This window comes from Nannospalax galili, unplaced genomic scaffold, assembly GCF_000622305.1.
Source record: "Nannospalax galili isolate Female #2095 unplaced genomic scaffold, S.galili_v1.0 scaffold212, whole genome shotgun sequence".
Taxonomy (NCBI): domain Eukaryota; kingdom Metazoa; phylum Chordata; class Mammalia; order Rodentia; family Spalacidae; genus Nannospalax; species Nannospalax galili.
The window spans coordinates 4,165,952-4,190,573 of record NW_008333884.1 but is presented as its reverse complement, the minus strand read 5'-3'; the positions used below and the strand labels follow the sequence as shown (position 1 = coordinate 4,190,573).

Sequence of the window (24,622 nt, the reverse complement as noted above, 5' to 3'; positions counted from 1 at the left end):
ATTAATGTCCTCAGTTCTAAGGAAATAGAACTCAGATCCTTAAGGGATTAAATAAGGAAAGATCTTATATGATGTAAACTACTCCTGAATCAAGTGTTCATGATTAACAAGTGTATGTCATTTTGAAAATAGCACCATTTTTATTTTTATTTATTTTTGGTCTTTTTGAGACAGGGTCTCCCTGTAGCCCCAGCTGTCCTAGAACTCGCTAGGTAGACCAGGCTGTCCTTGAACTCACAGAGATCTGCCTGCCTCTGCCTCCCGAGTGCTGGGATTAAAGGCATGTACCACCATGCCTGGCATTAAATAAATAATTTTTAAAAAATCATATAAAGAAAATGTAAGAGTATTAAAGTTGGAAGAACTGGTTAAATATAGCCAAACGTTAAGTTATGCTTGCATTTTAGACAGGACTGCTGCTATGTGATATAAGCAACTGACATTTTCTTAAACTTTTACAAGTAAAACTTCAAATCAGTAATTTTTTAAAAACAGTAAAAAAAAAAGTTATGTGTGTATGTAGGTACTCCTAAAGGCCTAAGAGGGCATTGGAAACCCTGGAATTGGAGTTCTAAGAGGTTGTGAGCCACCCCATATGGGTGCCAGGAACCAAACTTGAAGAGCATCAAGTGTTCTTAAACACAGAGCCAACTCTCTAGCCCCAATCAGTAATTTTCTATGAAATAAGCCTTAAAACAGAAATCTATATTATATCGTTAAAATTTTTTTTGGATTTATTTTAATCTTATGTGTATGAGAGCTATGCCTACATTTATGTAAGTGCACCCTGTGTCATGCAGTACCCACGGGGGCCAGAAAAGGGTGCCAGATGCCCTGGAATTGGAGTTACAGATGGTTGTTAGCCACCATGTGGGTGCTAGGAATCTAACCTAAGTGTTTTATAAGAGCAGTCAGTGTTCTTAATGGATAAGTCATCTCTTCAGCCCTCTATTTTATCTTTTTTATGTTGTTTTTACAATCTTATTATGCTTAGATTTTAAAAACTGTATGAGCTACTTTTGTTCTTTAGCAGAATGGCTTTGTAAACCAGTATTTTCTTACTGCTGCTTAAAAATAGGGAACACGTATCTCATTCTCCAAGAAGAAAAATTCGAGGACAAAGTGACCTACTGCCCAACACTAAACACCCTCAATCTTCTCAAATACATCAATTAAGCTTATTGGCAGTGTGCTTCTCAGGAGCTATAATGAAGTTTTCATCTGTCTTTAAGATTCAGAACCACATCACATACAGTTTCAGATAGACCCCCTGGGGCTGGCAAGATGGCTCAGAGAGTAAATGTACTTTCTACCAAGCTTGACAACCCATTTGATCCCCAGAACCCACATGATAGAAGGAGAGAACCAACTCCTCGAAGTTATCTTCTGACCTCCACAGGTATGTCATGGGCTCATGGGAACACATGTATGAATAAGCTCATGTGTGTGTATACACACACGCACGCACGCATGCACGCAAGCAAGCAAGCAAGCAAATAAATAGTAAGAGGCCCTAAGAGGCCCCCCACTAAGAGGCCCTCTGTGTCCCTTTGCTTAGTTCTTTATTTTCAGAATGTTTTATTTCATCTAATTAACAGCAAGCCTAGTTTTAACAAAAACTTGCCTTAATTGTAGCATCTTCTGAAGCAGAGACCATAACACTGAACACAGGATGAAAAATGACTCGTGTGACTGGACTCCTATGACCACTCAATGCATATTTTTCTGGTGGACGGGGAATCCATTCTTTTGGGTCTCGTTTCTGACCAAGAGGACCACCCGACGTAAATTCTTCTTTTGCTTCATTTAGCTTTGATTCTAATTCCATAACCTTAAGGGGGAACATGAAATTAAATATAGATTAAGATTCCTGTAACATATTTGGTCACTTTTTTCCTTTGATTTCTTTGGGGCAAAGTCTCACAATGAAGCTCAGCATGGTCTATTACTCATGACTCTCTGGCTCAGCCTCCCAAGTGGCACCTACAAGTGTGCCACAATGCCTAGTCTAAACTCTTCAACTCCAAGAAAAACATCAATTTATATTTCACAATAGAGAGGAAGAGCAATAAATGTACCTTCTTCCTTTGCATCTGCTATTTAGTAAATTTTTTCTAAACCACTGCTTATCTTCTATGTTAATGACAGTGATATTCAAAACAGAAACTAATGTTTACTGAACATGTACTAGGAGCTAGGTACTTATCTAGGCTCACATAAGAACTCTGCTGTTTATTTACCTTTGCTTATGAAGAATAAATATTTTAGAAATGGAGTATTTTTTGTTGCTTTCATCTTATCGGTAGAAATAAAAGCTGAGAGATAAAAATGTCTTGTGTAATAACACATTTTAATGCTCTTTTCCCCAATACCAACTAGTTGTGTCTTTCAAGGGCAAAAATTAATTCCTTAAGCATCAACTTCTCAAAGTCAGGACTATGCATTTTCAACCAAGTCAGTCCTCTAGGCTGTGTCAGTATGTATGCACTGGCAATGGCTTAAGTAAAAATTTTCATAAAGCAGAAGAAATATATTTTTGTGTTTTCAAGATCTGATATATTAGCAGCCTATTAATTTATGTTAATATATATAGAAAGTGTCTAAGAGCACAATAAATACAACTGATTTTAAAGAAAAAAGACTTAGTTACCTTCTTTTGTAATCTGATAACAGATGTCCATTTTTTTTCCAAAAGACCAGCATATTTTTTATCTAATTCTTCATTCTAGAGGAGGAAAGAAATATCTTTGAAAAAATGGCTTACCTATGACAGCTGAAGTCATAGAAACCATCTTAAGTCTAAATATCATTAAATATCTGACTATACAAAAAGTGCTAAAACCAAGTTCAAAGCCAAGCAAACCTTAGTAACAAATGACAAGATTAGTGAATAGCTGAGTTAATGATGTAGCTATTGAATTTAAGTGAAACTCATTCATTAACTATACTATGAATAATTAGGAGACTGAATAATAAAGCAAAGCATACCATATCTAATTCAGCTTCCTTCTTAAAAACAGAATATGCCTCTTCATAGCCATTTGAACGAAGATAATCTGCTATAGCCCGATTTCTGGAAAAAAAAAAAAAAAAAAACACAACCCAACACATTCAAATGAGTACTAAAAATACCTTTTTTTTTTTTTTGGGGGGGGGGTGTCTTTTTTGAGACAGGTCTCCCTGCAACCCCAGCCTGAAACTATGTAGGCCAGGCTGGCCTTGAACTCACTGAAATCTGCCTGCCTCTGCCACCCAAGTGCTGGGATTAAAGGCGTGCGCCACCGCGCCCAGCAAGATACATCTTTTAAAGAAAATATTATTTTGATTTTATGTGTATTGCCTGCATGTGTTTAAGTGCATCCATGTGGGTGCTAGGAATCGAATCCAGGTCCTCTGCAAAGCAGCCAGTGCTCTTAACCACTGAGCCATCTCTCCAGCCCCTCAAGCTGTATTTTATATAGCTAGATATTGATTTGTGACAGTAACCATCAATTTGCTAGCATTTACATTTACCCTCCTCTTACTATTCATGCTTAAGCACTGGAGATTAGAACTCAGTTCTGCACAGAACTGTTTTGATAAACTATAGTAAGGGGATGGAAGGTTGGCTCAGTGTTTTGCTGTGCAAGCATGAACACTGGAGTGCATATCCCAGCACCCCTGCAACAATCTGGGCATCCTATACACGCCTGTAATCCTTGTAGTGGAGACAGGGGGATTGCTGGGGCTTGCTGGCTTCCTGCTGAACCAAATTATGTGAACTCCAAGTTCAGAGAAAGATCCTGCCTCAAAAAAACAGGCAGAAAGTGAGAGCATATACCACACACACACACCACAACAGTTTTATATTAGAAATAATTTTAAACCATTAGAACGGGCTAAAAAAAATGCAAAAACTGGAAACTTGGTATACGATATACTAGCATACTGTTGTTTAATGAGGCATTCATTTAAAATAAGAATTTAAAGCAGAGAAGTTAACATGGTAGGTACTTCAGCTTTTCTTCCCTTCTTTCCAAACAGAAAAAGGGCAAGCATCCCTGCTTTCCTATTTCAATGTGTCTCAATTATTTTGAGCCTTTAGTCACAAAATGATAGAAAAGGCCCATTTAGGATTTCCTTTATAAGACTTTAAACTAGGGGAAGGAGAGATGGCTCTGCAGTTAAGAGCATTGATTACTCTTGCAGAAGACATGGGTTTGAATCCCAGCACCCACATGGCAGCTAACAACTGTCAACACTCCAGTTCCAGGGAATCTGATGCCCTCTTCTGACATCCTTAGGCATTGCAGGACACTACTGGTACATTTACACACATGCAGACAATACACTTATATACATAAAATAAAAATAAATGAATAAAGACTTTAAACTTAAATAATGAAAAGTTAATTCTGCACAGGTTAAACAAATCTTATGTAGCAAATATATATAACAGTATGATTTCCAGACAAAATTTTATTTAGCCCAGGCTGGCCAGTAACTTGCTATGGAGGATGGCCTGGAACTTCTGATTCTAAAGGCCCAAGTCACCACACCTAGTTTATTTGGTACACTGGAGATCAAATCCAAGGCTTTGTGCATGCTATATTATAATGGGGTTGTTTCTACCACTGACCCGCAATATTTCATCCCTGAAGCAACCACTTTGTTGAAGTTTTATGTGTTCTCACAGAGATAATTTGCCCAAAATATAGAGTATCTAGAGATAATCACCTTTTTAAAATTTATATTTATTTTATGTGTATGTGTGTATTGCCTGCATGCAGGTAAGTGCACCCATGCCGTTCAATGCCCACAGAGGACAGAAGAGGCTGTTGGATCCCCTGGGACTGGAGTTACGGACAGCTGTTAGCTGCCATGTGGGTGCTGGGATTTGAATACAACCAGTGTTCTTAACCACTGAGCCATCTCTCCAGCCCTGAGATAATTACCTTTTTATTGGAGACTGAGTTTTGCTTTGTGATCCTGGTTGGTCTAGAACTGCAGACAAAGTGGCCTCTAAATGACCCTCCCAGTAATGGGATTATAGGCATGTGCCACCATATCCAGCTTCATTACTGACACACAAACCCACTTACTTATCTACTATTTTTTTGTTTGAGATAGGGTCTCACTATATAGCCTTAGCTGGTCTCTAACTCACAGAGATCCACTTGTCTCTGCCTCCAGTGTGCTAGGAATAAAGGTATGCACCACCATGCTGGGCCATCCATCACTCTAAATTTAATTTTATTATTGTGTGAGTGTAGCCATGTGCATGCTACAGTACATATGTGGAGGTTAGAGGACAACTTTTGAGAGTGATTCTCTTCTTCCACTGCAGGATCTAGAGATGAAACAGGTCAGCCCTGCCATTTTTAATGAAATAATATGTTCCATTATACAGATGCATTCACAAGCAGTGCTATGAATACCCCTGTACAAATGTTAATGTCACAGCCCACTTAACATTTTGGGAAATAAAAACTCTCTCCAAGCTGGGTGTGGTGGCACACGCCTTTAATCCCAGCACTTGGGAGGCAGAGGCAGGCAGATCCTCTGTGAGTTCAAGGCCAGCCTGGTCTACATAGTGAGTTCCAGGTCAGCTGGGGCTACAGGGAGACCCTGTCTCAAAAAGACCAAAAACAAACAAAAAACTTCTCTCCAACATTAAGACAGAATTGATGGGATTTGTAACTCAAATATCTGTCAAAAATGAAACAAATTAAACAACAAAAAACAAGAGAGCCAGCAAGATGGCTTAATAGGTAAAGGCACTTGCTGCCAAGCTTGATAACCTGAGCTTAATCCCCAGAACCCAGTGGTGAAAGGAGAAAAACCAACTCCACCAAGTTGTCCTCTAAACTCTATACACTCATGCATGTGGGCATGTTCTTATACACAAATAAGTAAGTGTAGTAACTCCAGAGGACCCGGGTTCTATTCCCAGCACCCAATGGACGGCTATGAACCATCCTTAACTCCAGTTCCAGGGGAATACGAAGCCTTCTTCTGACTTCCGAGGCATTGCACGACACGGGTGTACTCACATACATGTAGGCAATATAGTCATACACATAAAATAAAAATAGAAAATAGAAAAAGGTATTAGGGAATTACATCAAGCACTTTATGCTCCAGTGACTATTAGCATGTCAAAGATCAAAGTATAATTACGGGACTGGCACATCACATTTATAGACACAGGGGTTGAAGAAGGATTTTTTTTCATGTTGTGAGTCTGTGTCTATGTGCTACTTATACCATATCCTATATCTTTTGGCCTATTCTATTAATGGATAACTCAACTCCTTAAGAAATTTCTTTAAACAGACCCAAACCCAGTTTTTTTAAAAAAATATTTTATTATTTTTATTTTATGTGTATGAGTGTACTGCCTGCGTGTATGTGAGTGCACCCATGTCGTGTGATGCCATGGAGGTCAGAAGAGGGCTTTGGAACTCGAGTTAAGGATGGTTTGTAGCCACCATGTGGGTGCTGGGAACTGAACCTGGGTCCTCTGCAAGAGCAGTCAGTGCTCTTAACTGCTGAGCCATCTCTCCAGGACCCCCAAATCCAGTTTTTAACTTTCTCCAAGTTAATAGTTCTACTTGGACCTTCCAAGTCAATATAAAACAAGGCAATGGTGGTTCCTCATATCTTAATACTTGGAAGACTAAGGAAGGAGGACTGTCACAACTTTGAGGATACCCTGGGGCTACACAGTGACTTCTAGGTCAACATGGGCTATCATGACATCTCATGTTGTTTTTCTTGTTTGTTTTTTGAAACAGCGTTTTCCTCCAGCCCCAGTTGGCCTGGAACTCACTATGTAGACCAGGCTGGCCTTGAACTCACAGAATCTGCCTGCCTCTGCCTCTGCCTCCCTGGGATTAAAGGCATGTACCACCACCAAGCCTGGCCTGACAGCCCATTTTAAAACAACAAACAAAAGCAGCACAACACATAGAATGAATAAGTAATTTTCCTTGTGGTTAGAATAGTCCAAAAACAGTAAGGAAGAATCTAAAAATCAATTACTTCTTGGTTTTATTTTCTTCTGTCACTCTTAGACACATTCACCAAGAAAATAAAAGGGAAATACCAAGGGCAAATAAATAAAATACATTACTTGTAACGTATTTACAATACATTACATATTTAATGTTCCTACCTTGTTCCACTCTTAGAGACAAACTCTAACACAAGCATTTTTGCTAGAACACAGCACACAGCTTCTAACACTAAAGTTAATTTAATAGGTAGTATGTGTCTCACCTTGTAGCCTCGGTTTGGCCTCAAACTGACAATACTCCTGTGCTTCAGTATTCTATGTGCTGGGTAACAAGAATATACCACCTTTCCTGGCTCTACCATGATTCTTTTTATTTTACTTCATTTTATTTATTATTATGGGGGGTGGGGCACATGCACGTATCTGGAGGTCAGAAGACAACTTCTGAGAGTTGGCTCTCTGTTTCCACCTTGAGTTCAAGGTTCCCGAACTCTTACTGTCTTGTGACAGCAGGTGAAATCAGTCATTTGTTCAGCCTTGAAATAAGATTTCTTAAATATATTTTAACATCCCACTGAGTCTTAGGGAAAGGGCAGTAGAGATATGATGAGTTCTCGGCCATACATATTATATACCAATCCAACATCATATGCCCTAAATTTGATAAAGGGTTATAATGATCACTCTTCACTCACACTTTGAGATATAATACTTCGTTCAAAAAGGAGTTCAGTTGGGTATAGAGGCTCATGCCTTTAATCCTAGCATTTGGGAGACAGAGGCAGGCAGATCTCTGTGAGTTTGAGGCTAGCCTGGTCTACATCAAGTGAGATCCAGGCCAGTCCATGCTACATAGTTAGACCCTGTCTCAGAACAAAAAGAAGATAGTTCCGAATTCAACTATCATCAGTCTAAGGATGAATATAAGTCCTGCAACAAGTTACAATGAGATCTTACTCATGGTAATGAGAAAGGGAAAGAGAACGAAACTGAGTCAGGTCATGACAACTGGACATTCAGCCTCACCATTAAACCAAAGAACATGTAACTGGTATACCAAACCTATCAGTTACAGCTAGCAGAGACCTGGGTCTGAAGTAAGATTCTGACACTGAACTCAGCTTCCACTCCTCTACCTGACAATGGCAATAAAAACTAACAAATATGTATGCCATCTTCAAATTCTTTTAAATGGTCCAACAAATGGAAAACCATGTTTTTATTCATTCTGTATTACTGATCATCTTTACAGATGCTTAGTGTGATGATCAGTTTCCACTGTCAACCTGACAGGATTTAAAATCACCATGGAAACACATCTTTTGGCTATGTTACATGTTAAAGGTTTAACTGAGCAGGGAGGACTCACTCTAAATGTAGGTGGCAGATGCATAAAAAAGAAAAAGCTGAGCACCAGCATTCATTCATCTCTCTCTACTTCCTGACTGCCAACACGATGTGGTCAGCAGCCTCAGGTTCCTGCTATCATGCCTCCCAGATCATGATGGCCATGCCCTCAAACTATGTGCCAAAGTAAACCTTCCTTAAATTGCTTTTGTTAAGTATTTTGTCACAACAATGAGAAAGGCAACTAATATCCTTATTTGATTCTTCCATCAACAAATGCTAAAACCTGGCATGGCAGTGTATGTCTGTAATCCCAGCAATCAGGAGGTGGATGCAAAAGGATACCAGCTCAAGATTATCCTTGGATACACAGTAAGTTCCAGGACAGCCTGGCCTCCATGAGACCCACTCGCAATAGAAAAAAATGTATTTTTAAAGCTTGTATTATCAAAACAATCAGAAATTTCTTTTTTTCTTTTGGGTCTTAGGGAAAGGGCAGTAGAGATTTGATGAGTTTTGAGACAGGGTCTCCCTGTAGTCCCAGCTGACCTGAACTCACTATGTAGACCAGGCTGGCCTTGAACTCACAAAGCCTCTGCCTCCTGATTGCTGGGATTAAAGGCATGCACCACCATGCCTGGCTTTTTTGGGGGGAGGGGAGGTCTTTGAGACAGGGTCTCCCTGTAGCCCCAAGAAATTTCTTAATTTTGTTTCAAATTCAAGTGTTTTTTGTTTACTAGTATACTCCTTAAATGCATCTAGCACTAAAAACATTTCAATTAAAGAAAAAGGCAGGGATGCCTGAAATCACTACTAGTATTTGAAACTGTTCCAAAACTAATTTGAATGAAACAACATTGGAGATGGGCATATTGCTCAATGATAGAGACTGCTTAGCATGCACAAGATTCTGGGCTCAATCCCTATCACCTTAAAAACAATAAAGTTGGGCATGATGGCACACGCCTTTAATCACAGCACTTGGGAGGCAGAGACAGGTGGATCTTTGTGAGTTTGAAGCCAGCCTGGTCTACAGGCCAGCTAGAGGGCTACAGGGAAACCCTGTCTCAAAAAGATAAACAACAACAACAAAGTCTGGAGGCACATGCCTGTATCCTCAGTACTCAGAAGTTGGAGGTAGGAGACTCAAGTTCCAGGCCAGCCTGGGCTGTAAGAATATTCCTAGGTTATTCATTGAAAGTCTGCCTCAAGCAAAAAGAAAAATAAAGGGGCTAAGGAGAAGGTTCAGATGGTAAAGTGTTTGTCATTCAAGCATAGGACTGGAGTTCAGATTCCCACCACCCATGTAAAAAGCCATGCATAGTGATGCACAACTTTAATCCCAGTATTCAGGAGGTAGAGGCAGGTGGATTTCTGTGAGTTTGGGACCAGGCTAGTCTACAGGCAGACAGTCGAAAGGCAGCACCATAGAAGTGTGTACCTATAACCCTAGCAATGGGTGGTGGAAAAGACAGGAAGGTTACTGGCTAGTCTACCAAGCAGGCTGAATCAGCAAACTCAAAGTTCAGAAAGACCCTGTCTCAAAAAATAAGGTGGGGGGTTGAAGAGATGGCTCAGGGTTAAGAGCACTGGCTGCTCTTGCAGAGGACATGGATTCAGTTCCCCGCACCCACATGGTGGCTAACAACCATCTATAACTCCAGTCCCAGGAGGATCTGACACCTTCTTCTTGCTTTTGCAGGCACTGCACACATATAGCACATTTACACACATGCAAGCAAAACATACATACACATTTTTTAAAAAATTAAAAATACGCAGGGCATGAAGGCACCTACTTGCCTTTAATACCAAAACTCAGGAGGCAGAGGCAGGTGAATCTGTAAGTTCCATGCCAGTTGGGGCTACATAGTAAGTTCCATGCCAGCTAGAGGAAGAGAGAGACCATGTCTCAAAAACAGTAAAAGTAAAAGTAAAACAAAAAACAACAACAAAAACATTTGGGGGGGGTGTCTTTTGGAGACAGGGTCTCCCTATAGCCCCAGCTGTCCCAGAACGCACTATGTAGACCTGGCCTTGAAGTCACAGAGATCTGCCTGCCTCTGCCTCCTGAGTGCTGGGATTAAAGGCGTGTGGCACCACGCCCAGCCCCCCAATTTTTTTTTTTTTAATGAGGTAGTGCTAAAGAGGTGGTTAAAGGCACTCCTCTTGCAGAAGACAAGAGTTCAGCTCCCAGAACCCAACCACCTGTAACTCTATTTTCAAAGGATCTGATACCTTCTTCTGGCCTCCAAGAGCACCAGGCAAGAACATGGTATACATACATGCACGCCACCACGCCTGGCACCCTATAATTTTTAAAAGTATTGCTCTGGCTTGCTGGGCGTGGTGGTGCATACCTTTAGTCTCAAATGACCAAAAAAATAGAGCTGGGCATGGTGGCACATGCCTTTAATCCCAGCACTTGGGAGGCAGAGGCAGGCGTATCTCTGTGAGTTCAAGGCCAGACTGGTCTACATAATGAGTTCCAGGACAGCTGGGGCTACAGGGAGACCCTGTCTCAAAAAGACCAAAAAAAAAAAAAAAAAAAGTATTGCTATGCCTCTTGAAAGCACAAATCCAAATGCCAACATAAGGTGCTTTCAGATCAATAATGAAAAGGACCATTTGATAAAAGGTTTGGACATGTGGTTAGTAACACAGGGAAAAAGGTCTGGATCCTCACAGAATCCACAAAGATGTACTCCAGACAGCTTAAACATTATAAAAACAAGGGATAGCACAATAATGCTTTAAAAAGCTAAAAATATTTATGATAGTAAGAGACTCCCACAGAATTCCCTTCTCAGGGAAATATGAACAAACCATAGCTTTCACTGTATGACAACTATTTGCAACATTTGATAAAGAATGGCAATTCTTACTAAAGTCCTTTTAGAAGTAAGAAAAAAATGTATACCAGGAGCAAAAAATCAAAAAGGAAAAAGGTATGCTAGGCATGGCCATGGTGGGGCACATTGTTGATACGAGCACTAGGGAGGCAGAGGCCAGCCTGGTCTACATAGTGAGTTCCAGGCCAGCCAGGGCTACATAGTGAGACCCTGTTTCCAAAAGGCAAAAATAAAATTAAAAAAAAAAAAAATCATCTGATCATTTATGTACAAGGTTTATTTCTAAATTCTGAATTCTATTTCATTAATCTATAGGTTTACATTTATGCAAATATTATAACACTGTTTAGTGGTAAATTGTGAAGAAAGGGGGAAAAATGGTAATACATATACAAAATTTTTGATTCAAAATAATTTTATGAACTGTAAAATTACTTTTATAAGCACATAAAAGGTGAATTTTGTAATTGTTTTTATGAAAAAAGTTTTGTTTCCATAAATTATATTGCAAGAAGGCTGGAATAATTGCTTGGTGACAAAGTGTACTTGCTATTTTTTCCAGAGGACCCAAGTTCAGTGCCCAGCACTCACATGGGGTGGCTCACAACTGCTTGTAACTCCAGTTCCAAGAGATCTTACACTCTTTCTGGCTTCCTTGAGCGCCCACACATCCTTGAGTACACGTGGCATACTCTTACACCACACACACACACACACACACACACACACACACACACACACACACACACACACAGAGTTCTTTAAAAACTTACAAAAAAAGATATCCCAAGAATTATTATTACTACAAATTTTAACAAATGTTGCAATAATGATCTATAAATATCCTCTAAAATCATTACAATTTTACTTTCTATTTAAGTAGAGACTTTTATACTCTTTCCTAGAGTACCTCTACTAGAATCATATAGTAATGTAAATAAATCTAAGATCAAATTTGGGGGCTGGAGAGATGGCTCAATGGGTAAGAGTTCTTGCTATGTGGGCATGAAGACCTGAATTCAAATCTAATCTCAGCACCCTAAAACTTAAAAGATGGGTGTGGTTGTGTACACCTGTAACCCCAATGCTGAGGAGGGTAGAGACATGAGGATCACTGGGGCTTGCTCACTACTAGCCTAACTCCAGGTTCAGTGAGAGACCTTGTCTGAAAGAAACAAGGCTCAGAGTGATAGAGGAGGTCACCCAACATTGTCCGCTAGCTTCCGAGCACACAGGCATGCACACAGCATATCCACACACACACATATACACTCACACACAAAAATAAAATGTGCTTTTACAGTAACATCTCAAAGTAATGGATTTAAAGCCAGGCGTGGTGGTGAATACCTTTAGTCCCAGCACTTGGGAAACAGAAGCAGGCAGACCTCTGTGAGCTCAAGGCCACCCTGGTCTACACAGTGAGTTCCAGGCCATCTGGGGCCACAGGGAGACCCTGTCTCAAAAAGACCAGAAAAAAAAGTAATGGATTTATCAAAATCTAAAATCATTAAGTGTTCCGTCATGACTTGTTCACTAGATCTTAATGTTGATTTTTAATTATATCTGTTTATATTAAATCATCTTTCTGGGTAAATCAGATTATGATTTTGTTTAACATTTATTTTTTTTTGAGACCAGGTGGAACTTGCTATATAGACCAGACTGGCCTTGAACTCAGATCAGAGATCTGCCTGCTTCTACATCCTGAGTGCTGGGATTAACAGTGTGTGCCACTGCACCCTGTTGTTACACATATTTTATAGCTTTCTATTATCTAAACTGTACCCTGTGTATTTTTAAAGCTTAAACAATACAATTGGTACACATTTATCTACCTTGTCCTTAAACACTTTATTTAAAGCCAGGCATACTGGTTACAGTACTTATCTAAATTCCATCCAAAAATTAAAGCTTTTTTGTTTTTAAAGTATTTTTATTTTATGTGTATGAATGTATTGCCTGCTGGCATGTAAGTGCACCTGTGTCATGCAATGCCCACTAAAGTCAGAAGATTTTTAAAAACATTAATACTTTTTTTCAAAAATGTGTGTGAGTGTATTGCCTGCATGTACGTGAGTGCACCTGTGTCGTGCAATGCCTCGGAGGTCAGAACAGGGCTTCGGATTCCCCTGGAACTGGAGTTAAGGATGGTTCATAGCCGCCATGTGGGTTCTGGGAATCGAACTCGGACCCTCTGCAAGAGCAGTCAGTGCTCTTAACTGCTGAGCCATCTCTCCAGCCTAAACATTAATACTTTTATTCATTAAGTTCTTCCTGTTAAATATAACCTGTAATAGCTACATGTAAGAGAAATTTACAAATTTAAAGTAGAACTTAATCTACTTCGTTCTTTGCAAATTCAGAATGAACTAATTATAGCTGACTGGCATGTATCTTTTCTTCCTTTTTTAAAACTCATACTTAAAAAAAAATTAATTTACTTTTATTTTATGTGAGTGTTTTGCCTGTCAGTATATAAATGCACCTGGTGTGCAATACCTGCTGAGGCCAGAAGGTGTTTGCTCCCCTGGAACTGGAGTTATAGCTGGTTATTAGCCACGATGTGAGTGCTGGGAATCAAACCCAGATCCTCTGCAAGAGCAGCAAGTGCTCTTAACTGCTAAGCCATCTCTCCAGTCCCTTAAAACTCAATCTTTCAATAATCAGATAAAACTCATCAGGCACAAGAGACCTGAACTCATTGAAGGTCAATACATAGGCTCTAAATTTTCTTTATCCAATTTATTATGATTTACTTTTCTTATCAAAGCTCATTCTTACACTAATAAATCTCACTAATAAATCTCAAGAAAGAAGACGGATACAGAGTAACTTCTAAACTGCTGTAATTTGTAGTTGTCAACATCTTAATAATATCACTATCTGGCACTAAATTTTCCTGCTACCAGTATAAAAGCAAGCTGGGGCCAAGTGTGGTGGCCCACACTTTTAATCCCAGCACTCAGGAGGCAGAGGCCAGCCAGGGGCTCCATGGTGAGACTCTCTCTCCCCACCCCTCCAAAAGCAATCACTCTGCCCCTGACACTGGACCATGGAGACTATGTCCTAGTAGGAACTCTTGTGTGAGGTTTGCAGGAGTGGTGGCCATGGAGGCTGTGCTGTGAAGGATCTGAAAAAGTTTGAAAAGAAATTTCAGTGAGCTCTGTGCCCAACAGCAGTTTCAGTATGGCCGGTATGAAGCAAATACAATGATCACAAAGACACCATGATGTAGGAGGAGCTGCTGCCCAAAGGGTGCAAAGGAGAACAGCAAGATCAAGAATTCTACCTGGTGGAGGACAAATAATGACTCAAGGAATAATTAAAAGCTCTACTGCAGATGCTGCTGCAACAGATAGAGCCCTAGAAGAACAAGTGAAAGAGCTGGAACACCTCACTGACAAGGCTACGAAGAAAAACTGACTAGGGACATGGTCAATTGCTGGGAGCATGCCCCCCTGGGGGTACTATCTATATCCAAGTCCAAATCCTGAAGAGAGCGTTACCTGCCTCCGCCCAGGGGCACCTGGGAGCCTATGGAGTACACTGTAAGAGGATTCTATCCATTTTGACAGCCCCTTCCCTATTTTTCCCTCACCCTTGTCATCAATATATACATCCTCCATGACCTGTAACCTCTGATCCTCTGAGAATTGTTGTTTGGTACCACATCATATGCTTTGAGAAGAGTGCAAATAAAATTGGGCTGTGGCTTGGGGAAAATTAAAGAAGCAATCTGCAGCTAGATGTGGTAGCTCATGCCTTAACCCAAGCAGGAAGGAGGCTGAGGCAGGAGAACTGTTCAGAGTTCAACGCTAGACTGTTACCTGAGCTACACAGACAGTTCTAGGCCAGTCTGGGATATACTATGAGACCCAGACTCAAAAAACAACATCCCACTGCTGCCACATTAACTTTACCAAGTTTCAACAGTAAGGTAAAATTTGTCACTGTTGCTGTAATGTGTGTTTGGCACTGCCTTTCCAAATTATCCAACTTATACAAAATTCTTCAATGCAATCATGCTGTTTTTTTGTTTGTTTTTTAAAGAAAGCAATGCTAATAAAAAAATTAGAATTACAAAACAAAAAGTAGGCCAGGCGTGGTGGCACACACCTTTAATCCCAGCACTTAGCAAGCAGAGGCAGGTGGACCCCTGTGAGTTCAAGGCCAGCCTGGTCTACATAGTGAGTTCCAGAACAGCTGGGGCTATTTCAAAAAAAAAAAAAAAAAAAAAAAAAAAAAAAAAAAGTAAAAATAAAATTAACTAGCAATCTGGCATGGCACAGTGGTACAGGCCTATAATCCCAACACACTAGAGGCTAAAATTAAGTTCAGGGTTACACAATACCTATCTAATGAAATTTAAAGAATAAAATAAGAAAACTCTCAAGTGCTGGGACTTGGGTATGCACTACCGTATCAGGTTTACAAATCATCGTCACACAATTTCATTTTTTCTTCAGGCTTTTTTATGTACATCTATACAAATAAACTTGGAGAAGAATGCTGAGAATATAGGTCACTAGTGGAAAGTATACCTAACATACATGAGGCCCTAGGTTCAATTCCCAATACTGCAAAAAGAAAGAAAGAGACAGAGGAGGGGAGGGGAGGAAAATGTGGGTGTGTGTAGACTGGTGGAGGTGGGGGTGGGGACGGAGTTTGTTTTTTGAGACAAGGTATCACTATGTATGAGGCCCTGGCTGTCCAAGGTAGTCTTAAACTTGCAGCAATCCTGCCCAGCCTCAGTGATGAGATTACAAATGTGTGCCACCATACATGGCTTGGTGGGGCTCGTGTGTGTGTGTGTGTGTGTGTGTGTGTGAGTGTGTGTCTGTGTGTGTGTGTCTGTGTGTGTCTGTGAGATACGTGTTTATGAACATGCATGTGGAGACCAGAGGACAGTTGTTTTCCTCAATCATTCTCCACCTTTTTGTTGTTGTTTTTTAAATGCAACAAGAGTCTCACTACTCATAGTCATTACTGGCCTGGAATTTACTATGTAGAACAGTTTGGCTTCGAACTCATAAAGATACGCATACATCTACCACCTGAGTGCTGGAATATTTTAAAGGCACACACCACTACCCTCAACTCCTCCAATTTATTTTATGAGACAGAATTTCTCAATGAACCTGGAGACCCATTCAGCTAGACTGGCTGATGAATGGGTTCCAGGGATCCATCTTGTTAGGGTTCCAAACAGCAGCAGCTTCCCCCCTCCGCAAGAGGGACCTACAGACTTTGGAGCTCGAAAAAGGGAACTTAGCTGATAAGCACCTTGACCTTTGAAGTCAAGGGAAACAAACTCTGCTGAGAAGCAGCCTGCCTTTCCTCTGACCTCCAAAGATAGGATAAGCAGATTCTACCTGATAACCAGAGATTTTAGAAGCTGTTTTTCTCTCTAATCCTACCTGCTTTTCCTGCTTCCCCCTCCCTGATTTCTCCCCCAAACATTCCTCCCTTCTACACCCTAAAGCCCCCATATATAAAGTCCCAGCTCACAGCCCATGGGCTGACATCTTTCCCTTCCCTGACATCTTTCCCTTCCCTTCTCTGACATCTTTCCCTTCCCTTCCCTGACATCTTTCCCTTCCCTGAGGGAAAGGTGCCCCGTGCGAAATATATCTGTATCCCACTGAGAATTCCATCTGTGCCTTGGTGCCTTCCTCCATCCATGCCGCCCGCCCGCTCTCTCTCCAACATTCCTACCTATCACATCTGTCTCTGCATTCCCTCTCTCTTAGCACTGTAGTTACCACCAAGGAATCACCCTAGCCCTTGGAGTGGTTTTCTAATGCCCTGTTCTGGCATCTGGGCTCCTGCACTTAGGTACACATTCATAGACATCAAAACAAAAAACTTAAAATAAAAACAGCTGGGCATGGCAATACATGCCTTTAATCTAGCACTTGGGAGTCAAAGGTAGGCAGATCTCTCTGTGATTGAGGCCAACCTGGTCTACATAGCAAGTTCCAGGCCAGCTGGGACTCTAGGGAGACTGTCTCAAAAAAAAAAAAGAAAAAAGAAAAACAGAAAAAATTTAAAGATCTCATCTTTTTCTATGCATATAAACATACTACACTGCTATTATTTGCTATACAGTATTCCCACAGGATGGATGTACCATAACCAACATATCCCGTAGAAGGGCAAACTTTCAAATTTAAGTTTCTTATAATTAACCAGGAATGCCAGTGGATGCACACCTGTAATCTCAGCACTCAGGAGACAAAGGCAAGAGGATTCTCAGTTCCAGGCCAGCCTGGAACCTGTCTCAAAAAAAGGGGGAAAAATTTCTGTAACTGTTTATTCTCTTTTAAATGTGTTTCAGAATCCATTGAAGTTCGTGAAAAATTCTATTTGGACTTAACTGGGATTATATTTAATTTCATTAATAATTAGGGAGTTCTAACATCACTGACTTTTTCATCCATACCTAGTAGTCTTAGCTACACTATAATTGGCAAATGAGGTCTATGTGAGGTTTGTGCTTCATAGAACTTGAGATTTTTGTAGCCCAATACATGGCAAATAAAATAGTCACAATTGAGTGGGAAAAATGTGTGGTCTAAGAATTAATTGTTCATCTACCTTTATCCATCATTTATTTATTTATGCCCTTTTTTAAAAAAAAATTTTTGTGATGCTAGTGATTGAATCCAGGGTATCACAAATGCTAAGCAAGTACCTTAACACTGAGCTATTTACACAACTCTTTGTCATTCATTTATGGAAGAAAAAAATTATTTCTTAGCATAAAAAGATTCACACTGGATTATTTTTAAGTCTACCTTGGAAAAGGTATAAAATGGAAAAAAAATGGAAAGAAAAATACAAGCATGAGGAATTTTAACAGAATGAATTACAGGTGAGCAAACAACGCAAATACAATCAGGACAACAATAAAAATTATAAATTTCTTCAAGAGGAGAAATAAATGAGTAAGACTCAGCAAAGAGAGCTAGGAGTAGTAATGCATGCTTGTAATTCCAGCACTTGGAAGGCAGAGGCAGGAAGACTGTGTGTTTGAGGCTAGCCTGGGCTACACAGTGAGTTCCAGGCCAATATGGCTACTTATTGAAACAGTTACAAAAAGACCAAAGATAGACAAAAAACAATAGGCTTGGACAGATGGCTCAGCAGTTAAAGAGCACTGGCTGCTCATGCAGAGGACTGGGGTTTGAGTCCCAGAACCCATATGGTCACTAAAAACTGCCCATAACTCCAGTTCCAGGGGATCTGACACCCTCTTCTGACCTCCGTGGGCATTGCATGACATGGGTGCACTTACATGCAGGCAGGCAAGACATTCAATACACATTAAAATTAAATAATCGTAAAACAAAATCAACAAGACATTTGATAGAGAAATAGAAGTTCATTTTGTTAAAGCTAACTATTAGATGGACCAATAAGAGATAACATTATATAAAAGAGGAAGGGTGACAAATACTTGGAAAAGATGTATACAGGAGTGATGGTGTCCATTTCTGGAAAGATGGATTAGGAGGTTTGGCTAAAGGACAGGAAATATCTATATTTAAACATACGTTACTTTTTTATAACATTATTTTGTTTAAAAAATAGGGAACTTAAAATTAGAACACTGACTTTGCCTCCATTATTAAACATAAAGTAACATTTTTGGTTCTCTTCAATTTATCTACAAAATAAAGATAGGTCATATCTGTATGCCTTAAACTCACTATGCAACCATGGCTATCTATAAACTCCTGAACCTCTAGCCTACACCTCCCAAAACATAAGTGTGTGCTACCATGCTCGGCCTCTCAATCATATTGAATAGCACTGTTCAAAGATCTTTTTCATGTATGTTAAAAAAAATCTTAAAACAACTCGAAGAATTTTATAGGATAATTAATCTCCAACCTATCACAAATATTAAAATGTTACAAAGACCAACTGAGATATCAAAATTTACCTAACCTCCAATAAATATATAAACATTTACTTATTCCTATCAAAGTTAATACACATTTTTATTATTTCCAAAAACGGGAAGAAAAAGATCTTTCATTTATCTCTACTAAAAACTGAAAAATCTATTTCCAAGATTTAAAAATAAATATAATTATAACACTCATTTCTTTCCTGAATAACACTTTTAAGTCAGTTCTATTCTAAAATTCTGTACAAATTTAGTTACCTGAAATTACGTTTCCCGCTCTTACTTTCTGCCCAAATTAAAAACTCTGTTTTGGGTCATAATGGTTTTCTTTTTCACTTATTGATTTTTCTTTTCTTTAAAAGTTTTAGGAACTGAAGAGATAGCTCAGTGGTTAAGAACACATACTGTTCTTGCAGAAGACCTGAGTTTGGTTCCCAGCACCCATGTTAGGCAGCTTACAACTGGTCTATTAACTCCAGCTCCAAGGGATGTAATCCCTTCCCCCTTTCTGGCCTCCATGGGCACTGCACACAATCATATACAGACAACACATATATACAAATAACTTAAATTTTTTTTTGGTTTGCATGCAAAGCAATGTGGCTATAATGTTTAAATGCCCTGATTATGGGGTTAGAAAAAGGTCTGAACTGACTCAAAATTAAGAATGATTAAAAAACACTTGGTAGGGCTAGAGATAAGTTAAGTTAGTAGACTGTTTTCCTAGTATACATAAAGACTTGGGTTTGAGCTCCAGCACAGCATAAATCAGGCATAGTGGCACATGCCTGTAATCCCAGCACTGCATCTGGCATGTGAAGAGGAGGATGAGAAGGTCAAGGTCATCCTCAGCTACATATATGAGTTTAAGAACGAACAGCTTAGAATAATGTGTCCCTCAAAAGAACAAATAAAACAAGAAAATTCAAGAGCTTGAGGCAGGAGGATTGTTAGCTGGAAGCCAGCCTGTGACCCTGCCTCAAAACACACACACACACACGCACAAACACCCAACAAAACTCAAGATATACTTTGAATACAAAAGTACATACACAAGGGCTATTCGTTATATTATTTGTAATGTTCCCAAACATGGGAAACTAGTTGAAAAAAACTAAGGTATACACTGAAGTACTATGTGCTGTGTATATAGGCGTTCTTGAAAAACAAGGACAATCTCTGTGAACTGATATGGAATAGTTCTAGAACATGTTAAATGAAAAAACAAAAGTGCAAAAGTACAAAAAACAAAAGTGCACACAAGCCAAGTTTAGTGGCGTAGGTCTATGTTTGGAGGCTAAGGCACAAGGATTGCGAATTAAGAGTTGCTTGGGATGCAGAGTTGAGTTCAAGGCCAGCTTGAGCAACTTAGTGAGACACTGTCTTAAAATTTGAAAAAAAAGAAGAAAAAAAGGTAAAAAGATAAAGCCTAGTAGTAGAGTGCTTGCCTAGAAGCCCCCATGTTCAATATCTAACATTCTGTGGCCCCCTAAGGCAGATACAATATGTTCTTTTATTTTAAAAAGGGACAAATAAGAAAATATACAAACCTCTTATATTTTTAAAAAAATATTTTATTTATTATTTTTATTTTATGTGTATGAGCATTATGCCTGCATGTAAGTATGTGCACCTGTGTCATGCAATGCCCGCAGAGGACAGAAGAGGCTATCAGATCCCCTGGAACTGGAGTTACAGTTGTTAGCTGCCAGATAGGTGCGGGGATTCAAACCCGGGTCTTCTGCAAGAACGGTCAGTGTTCTTAACCGCTGAGCCATTTCTCTAGCCCAAGTCTCTTATATTATTAAACAATGAGAATGGTTCTTACAAGCAGTAAGGACAACAGAGCAAAACAGACTAAAAGGAGAATAGGAATTGTTTATTAGTCTAGGATGATCTTGAACTTTCTGATCCTTCAGCCTCTATCACTATGTCAGATTTCATATGGTATTGAAGGTCAAATCCAGAGCTTTGTGAATTCCAGGCAAGTACTCTACAAACTAAGCTATATCCCCAGGACAAAAATGACATTTTAAGAAATATTTACTTTTATGTGTACGAATGTTTTGCCTGAATGTATGTAAGTGCACCCATGCAACCAATGCCAGCAGAAGCCAGAAGGGGGCTTCAAATCCCATAGAACTGGAGTTATAGAAGGTTGTAAGCCCCCATGTGTGTGCTGGGAACCAAACCGTGGATACACTTGCAAAAGCAACTAGTACTCTTAACCACTGAGTCATCTCTCAACTCCCAAGAATACCAATTTTAAGGAAGTGTGTATAAAACTTTAAAGATTTTATTATTTATGTACATATGTCTATCTCTGTATGTGTTATGTGTATGTGGGTGCCTGCATAGGTCATAAGAGGGCATTGGATCCCCTGAAGCTGACTTCTAGGTGGTTGTAAGCTGCCCAATGTGGGTGCTGGGAACCAACTCCAGTCCTCTGAAACACCGGCAGGCACTCTTAACCACTCCTCAGCCCCTTAAGTGTATACTTTTGCATAATGCTCAACATATATAAAAAAATTAACGTAAGGCTGGGCATGGTGGCACAAGCCTTTAATTCCAGCACTTGGGAGGCAGAAGCAGGAGGATCTCTGGGAGTTGAGGCCAGCCTGGTCTCCATAGTGAATCCAGGCCGGCTGGGTCTACAGGGAGACCCTGTCTCAAAAACATAAATAAATAAATAAATAAATAAATAAATAAATAAATAAATAAATAAATAAACAAACATGATTTGAGGCAGGATACCAAATCCATAAAACTAGAATATATGAACACAATTATGGTTCAAGGCAATTATCTATATAGAGAAAGTAATAAAATGTATCAAAATAACTTATGAATAGAATAGTTCATGCCCAGCATGAATAAGGGAGAAATTCATATAAAATCTGAATCCTTTCCAGGAAAATAGTTTTTAGAGTAGTGCAAAAGAAAATTATCTTAAAACTAACTAAAAGTATTTGAGGACTGATCGATCAAATAAGTTAAATGTTACTATTGGGAATCAGGCTTACCATTATAGAAGGAAATAACTATGGCATGAAAGAAGGTGAGAAAGATCTGAACATGCAGAATCGAATCATTACAGCCTGATTTCTAAAACAAATGTGTACGTACCCATTAGTAGTTTTCAACTGGGGTCACAGGCATATCTAGAGACATTTTTTTTTTTGTTGTGGCACATAGTGGTAATAGTAGACAGACATGTTGCTATACAATTCTCTTAGTTAGCTTCAGCTGTCAACTTCATACAGTCCAGAGTTATCTGAAGGTGTCTCAACTGTGGGATTGTCTGGATCAGACCAGCCTATGAGTATGTCTGTGGGGCATTTTCTTGTTAATTAAGGAAGGAGGGCACAGTCCAATGTGGATAATATGATCCCTAAGGAAGGGTTCCTGAGCTGTATAAGCTAGCTAGCTAGCTAAGCAAAAGCTAGTAAGCAGCATTCCCTCCATGGTTCCTGACTCTGCTGCTCCTGACCGAGGTTCCTCTGCCTTGACTTCCCTCAACAATGCACTGTCCCCTGTAAGATGAAATAAATCCTTTCCTCCCCAAGTTGCTTTTGGTCATGATGTTTACCATGGCAAAAGAAAGTAAACTGAAGCAACCAAATGTATAGGACAGCCCACACAAAGAATTACTGGGCCAGGGTCCCTGGGATGACTTAACAGGTAAAAGCACTTTAGTTTGGTTCCCAGATTCCACAATAGGAGAGAACCAACTCCCTACGGCTATCCTCTGACCACTGTACCTACACACATCTATCTATACACATAAATTTTAAAAAAATTATTGGGCCCCAACTGTCCATGACGCAAGATTGAAAAAAATCTTAGTTTATATTTATCCCATGGCCCAGAAGTAAAGACATTCCAGGAACAAGATATACACCTTATTGTCAGTATCCTGGTGTCTAATATAAACACTCCCCGACAGAAAAGACCAAAACTTCTTAGAGAATGATACTTAATATACCTGAGAGCATCTGGTTAGGCCAGAAAATGAGAAAGTACTTTCCCCAAATGAAAGAGGCATACACAAAGCCAACTGAAGGGCTCCTGTGGACCAAATCTAGAACAAGTCAAGCACTAAAATAGTAAGAAGAGCATAAAGGATGAACTACTGAAAATATGAGAATTCAGGAGTTCATATCAATAATGGAAAAGACAAACAAAAAGGAGGGACTAGTGAGATGGCTCATCAGGTAGAAGCAACTGTGGTGTCAACATGAGGACCTGAGTTAGAGCCATAGACTGCACCAAGGCTGAAGAGAACCAGCTCCCAAAAGTTGTCTTCTGATCACACACCTGCCATCCACCCAGTGTTTGTCTCTATCACCAACAGAGTAATAATAATAAATTTAAAAAAAGGTTTTTGTGGTCTTTTTGAGACAGGGTCTCCCTGTAGTCCCAGCTGTCCTGGAACTCACTATGTAGACCAGGCTGGCCTCGAACTCACAGAGATCCACCTGCATCTGCCTCCCGAGTGCTGGGATTAAAGGTGTGCACTACCACGCCCGGCATAAATAAAAATTTTAAAAGGGAATAAAAATGAGAAAGAGAAGCCTCTTGCTTCATGGTGAAATAACTGCTTACTGATAACAGTGGTGTCAGAAAAACATCTCTCGCAACCACTTTAATAAAGAATGGTTCAAGCAAAGAATCATCACTGGACATCAAATGATAAGAAAGAAGAAATGTATGCATGGTCTTAAAACATCTCCCCATTTATACATATCATGACCCTATCACGAGAAAAACAACAGATAAACCCAAAACAGGAAACATTAATCCCAGCACTCAGGAGATAAAGGCAGGAGTTTGAGGCCAGCCTGGTTTAGTTTACATAGTGAGTTCCAGGCCAGCTGGGGCTGTAGGAAGGCCACGTCTCAAAAAGACCAAAAAAAAAAAATTTTTTTTTTAACAAAAAAAAAGGGAGCGAGAGAGTAAGTGTGTGAGAGAGAAATGACTCAGTAGGTGAAGACACTTGCCTGGCAAACCAGCAACCCGAGTTCAATCCCTGGAACCCACATAAAAGTGGAAAGGAAAGAACACGTGTCCTGCCAAACACATCACTTCTCCCCCCACCCCCCACCCCCTTTTGGTGACAAGGTCTCAAGTGATGCAGGTTGGCCTTGAACTCCCAGTGTAGACAAGGATGACGTTCAACTTCCGATCCTTCTGCCTCTATCTCCATGCACCATAATCATGCCTGCTTTATTTTTGTAAGCGGTTTCTATTTTTATATTTTAATAGCAGAAAACAGAGAAACTTACAGTTCATCTCGTTGTCTCTGGGACAGCACCATTTTGGCTGTAATGTCAAGCTTATTTGATATAGTGGTATGTCCTTCCGGGAAATCAAAAGCTTTGTGATCCCTAGATTTATAATTAAATATGCCACTAAGTGGCTTCCACAGAGGGGAAAATAATTCTTGAAATGTGAATCCAACCAGCAACCAGGAAATACTCAGCAAGTAAGGTTCATTCCACCTGAGGA

At 39.7% G+C, this 24,622-nt stretch overlaps 1 protein-coding gene across 2 annotated transcripts in view; it reads right to left on the bottom strand.

The window, feature by feature from the left end:
* The window catches only part of Pafah1b1 (platelet activating factor acetylhydrolase 1b regulatory subunit 1), an 81,478-nt gene that overhangs the window by 17,398 nt on the left and 39,458 nt on the right, over positions 1-24,622 (bottom strand). For both annotated transcript variants that reach the window (XM_017797083.2, XM_008828813.2), the window contains exons 2-5: positions 24,400-24,615; positions 2,989-3,073; positions 2,651-2,725; positions 1,625-1,831 (exon numbers count right to left, since the gene is read on the bottom strand). In XM_017797083.2, coding sequence (XP_017652572.1) covers positions 1,625-1,831; positions 2,651-2,725; positions 2,989-3,073; positions 24,400-24,431 — 399 coding nt within the window. In that variant the 5' untranslated portion in view covers positions 24,432-24,615. The remainder of the gene's footprint in view (positions 1-1,624; positions 1,832-2,650; positions 2,726-2,988; positions 3,074-24,399; positions 24,616-24,622) is intronic.